Below are 4,198 nucleotides of genomic sequence, written 5' to 3'. Positions count from 1 at the left end.
GGTCTGGAATAGCAATCCGTCTTAAACAGCTACTTTTCCAGAGGAGAAGCACAGTTTAAAGGCCAACATGCTTTAGTTCTGGAGCACTGATCTGCCGGGCTCAAAAATTTCACCCTTCCAACCACAGCTTCTCCAGAGGGTGAGCAATGAATCTCAATGTTGTCAGTGAAAGATGTATATTCTTCTTTTACATCTGAAGGCAACACAAGTAGATGACTTATCAGCATGTGCATGAAGGCCATACTGTTTCCAGCTCTCCTAACATAGATCAGCATGGTGACAGCCAACAGGGACAGTCCTCAACAGCAAGACAGGTAGTACCTGGCTCCATTGGAAAGCTTGAGGATGACCTGGTTCTTCAAGTCGTAGACCTTGCCCAGCCAGCAGTCATAGGCTATGTAGTCACCATACATGAAAGGCTAAGAAAACAGGAAACAAAACCTTGTAAACATCAACCCCTGTACTTTGAGCCATCAAGTAAGTCCTCACACAATGCAGCCTAGAGAGCAATCTCACAGGGACCTATGGCAGCAGCTGCAGACCTCGCTGTAAACTGCAAGTAAGGTAAATCCCAGAGTTTGCTTGACAGTCAGCACACAGCCTGAATTCTCCTGTTAAACAGCTCAGGCTTTCTCCAGGAATTTTTCTCTTGGATCTTAAACTTAAGTGTCCTGTTCAAGAGGTGGTCTGCAAAGTAGAGCTATACTCACACTTGCTTTCAGTTAATACTAACAGTCAGTTTTTACCACTGAGACTGATTTTCCATCCCAGAGAAGCTTGTATCCCACTGCCTCCCACAGGCTGTTTCCTGAGGGGGTTTTGTGACACTCCTGCTCTTCATTCCCAAATTATCTTTTTGTCAGAGGCAAAAGAATGATGAAATCCTCTCCTGCTGGGTCTCTGGACATCACCTACCCACTCGAGGGAGAACCAGATACATTTCAGATATGAACAGAAAGATGCTTGACTCTTCTCAGCATTTTTATAGCCTGTTTAAACAGTAACAATACTGCAGCTCAAAAGCTCTGTGCCACTGCCATGGGGCTGCCCCAATCAGGTTGTCACAGCAGCCCCTCTCGATGAAGAAGTTCTCACACAATTTACCATCAACCTAGCCCTTCAAGGCAATTTGGTCTCAGCAATCAGATCATCAGATCAGATCAGCAATCATATTTCTGTGATCAGAAACACAGAACAGATGGGGAGATGAGGTGATGCTGCATCATCATCTTCCAAGGAGGATGCTTGCACGAAGTTTAAAATTAAACCAAACTACCTCCCTCCAAACCACCGAGCTCTGGCTCCCACATGTATTTTGGCTGTGTTCTCACCCAGATATGTTGCAGGTCTTTGCTGTTGACAGGATAGAGGATGCAGTTGGTTCCCACCAGCTTCACAGCACACTCTATGTTGACATCAATTACAGTTCCACACTGGCTGTCCTGAAAACAAAAGAGAAGACATGTTTATCACCTAGGGAAGGTCCTACCTATACAAGTATATGCTCTGTGTGCACACTGGAAGTGGACACAAGTAAACTTTCAAGAATAAACCCGTTCTTGCCCTTCAGGCCCTCATTCTGAAGTGCATTTCACATGACTTTAAGACAACTCAGAAGGTGAGATCACTATTAAAGACCTGTAGTGTTTTCTTAGTTAAAATTTGCTGCTAAAGTAGCAGCCCAGACACTCCTGCATCTGGTCAAACAAGACCACACTATGTCAGGCGATTAGTAGTTACTTGCTGTAAAATCTGCCTGTCTCCTTGGTCTACTCAACCGAGCAGATCTCTGCAGGTACTGTCTTGAGTCAGCAAAGGCAGGCATAGAACATCAACCCCAGAACAAGAGAGAGATTCTATAAAGCTGTGACTTCTCATGTCGAGTTTCATTTGCAGGACATTATAAACGGCCTCCACTTGCTGCCACACTAAAAAAAAAAAACCTGGCACCTTTAGTCAGATTTCAAGGTTTCAAGCCAGATCATTTACAGTTGGTCCAATTACAAGATGGTTGTCATTATCTCCCTCACTTTTTAGCAAAGTTTTAATCATTTTTGTCCCCAAGAAAATAATGCATGCTGTCAAGAGTCTTCTGGGGGTAGACTGGCAGGGAGCACACAATATGCACTTTGCTCACACATATGGTGGAGGCCTGTGAGGAAGGGCTGCTAACCCAAACACTGTCAAAAGTGGCAGCTGCCCTGGCCTCCTGACAGCTGGGACAATCGATACTCTTATTTATTAAAGACCACAAGTCCATTATAAAAGCTGACTGAGGGCCAGCATGACAAACTCCCTGGTATCAACAACTTCTGAAGCTGTCCTTATCTCAAACATGAAGGTCTCTGCTCAGGACTTGAGCAAAACACTGGAAGGGCTTATAACCTTGGAGAAGCAGATTTGTTTGCTTGTCCATTTATAAACATGCTATTCTTCCAACCACGTTAAACATTTATTCAAGACTTTTACCCAGAGCCCTGGGCAGCCCCTCCAGGAGTTTGCTGGTGCTCAACTCATCCAGTCTCATCTCGGGGACTAGTAGGTAGAGCAAAGACCCATTACAGACCCCTGCAGTCCAGGGTAATTTCTGGACGGATTGCTCAGCCTGTTTGGGTGCCTTGCTTTCCACCTGCCTGCTGCAAGCCCTCTTCCTCATATCACACAAACCCTGTGCTTCACATCCCCCAGCTCCAGAGAAGGTGGCCATGAGGAGAGTGGGTCCTGCCCCATGCGTTGTCCATGCAGAACTGTGCCAGCATGGCCAGGAGGGCTGGGAGAGCCAGGCTGGCAGAGCCCAGAGCACTGGGGGCTCATTCCCTCCTGCAGCTCCACATACCACTCCCATTTCTTTCTAGAAAGGCTGGGAAGCAAATGGAGCCTTTCCTGGCTCTAGCTCCATTGTGACAGGCAGCAGCTAGAGCCTAATGGCATTGCAGCCTGCACAGGCTGCCAGGAAAGAGTCCAGCAGAGCTCTGCCTCTCACCTGAAAGGGTTTACCAGGTTCACAGCAGCTGCTGCCAGCATGATTCGAGCCATTGGATGAGCAAGGGCTCTGCGAAGTGGCACCTGCTCAACAATCCGACAGCTTCTGCAGGCTACTGCACAGACACTGACCCTGCTCTTCCTCCAGATTAAGCTACGTTAAGTTTGCCCAGTCCATCCTCTGCGCTTGCTTCGCAGTTTAGGCCCTGTGTTTTCAGATTTAGTCAGAACCAAAACTCTCAGGAAACCAATTCCTTGCCCTACACTGAGCATTTCAGAACCACTTTTTCCTTCATCAGTAGCCAACATGACAGCAGCTCTGAGACACAATACAATCCAACACCTGCGGCTTCTGTGGATCACCTTGTCTCTGGGCCTAAACCCCTTCCTTTTATTGATGGTAAAAGAATAACAAGCAACAAAACCAGGACTGGGGCAACTGATGTACACCAACACCCTCTGCCCAATCTAAGTGACATTTTCCCCATGGGGAAGGTGCTGCACCACCCTACAAGCCTGCCTCCCACCTCACACAGCTGGGTGCTGTTAGCCAAGCTTGCTTCCTCCAGTGCTTGAGCGAGCACAGAGCACTGCCCACGGTTAATACAGCAAAGATCAATGCTGTGAGTAGCCCCAGAAGCTACCGGGCTTGAGTCACAGCTCTCCTCCCTCACCTGCCACTGAACCTCTGTTTATGATGAGTTTGTTTATGCCACTGTCACATGAAACATTAGCCTGCCACAGGGGAGGCAGATTTGCAGACTGAGGGGTTCTGTTGAATCACTCCGAGAGATTATAGCAGCACCCAGCAATGCAGTCCCAGAGCGAGATGTCGCCAGCTTGTCTCTTGTCTTCCAGGGCAGGGCTACAGCCAGAGTACGGCTCCCCACCAGCCTGCTCGAATACAGCTGTGATCCTGTAACTGCCCCATCCTGTTCATTAGATGCTCCCATTAAAGGAGGGGCCAAATGAAATGAGCTGACATTTCACAGTTCTGTTACAAAAATCGACTTCCATCAGCCCCAGATCCAGCAGAACTGGAGAAGACAAGTGACTGGTCTTCCTTGGAAGATTGATGGGTTCAAGCCCTACTCACACCAGAATTCAGTTCACTCCCTAGACTTTCTTCCTGCTGCTTCTGGTACCCTGACAGCATGCACCACACTGGAGATACTGAAATATTTAAGCCATGAATGGATGGAGAAGTGACTCTCTT

General features: G+C 47.7%; 1 protein-coding gene across 1 annotated transcript in view; it reads right to left on the bottom strand.

Annotated features, from left to right (window-relative positions):
* UBE2O (ubiquitin-conjugating enzyme E2O) overlaps positions 1-4,198 on the bottom strand; it is a 27,052-nt gene that overhangs the window by 20,577 nt on the left and 2,277 nt on the right. Inside the window, exons 2-3 of the mRNA XM_010136057.1 lie at positions 1,332-1,442; positions 322-419 (exon numbers count right to left, since the gene is read on the bottom strand). Of these exons, the coding sequence (XP_010134359.1) occupies positions 322-419; positions 1,332-1,442 (209 nt within the window). The remainder of the gene's footprint in view (positions 1-321; positions 420-1,331; positions 1,443-4,198) is intronic.

The sequence above is a fragment of the Buceros rhinoceros genome, unplaced genomic scaffold, assembly GCF_000710305.1.
Source record: "Buceros rhinoceros silvestris isolate BGI_N320 unplaced genomic scaffold, ASM71030v1 scaffold25005, whole genome shotgun sequence".
NCBI lineage: Eukaryota > Metazoa > Chordata > Aves > Bucerotiformes > Bucerotidae > Buceros > Buceros rhinoceros.
This window is presented reverse-complemented; position numbering and strand designations above follow the sequence as displayed.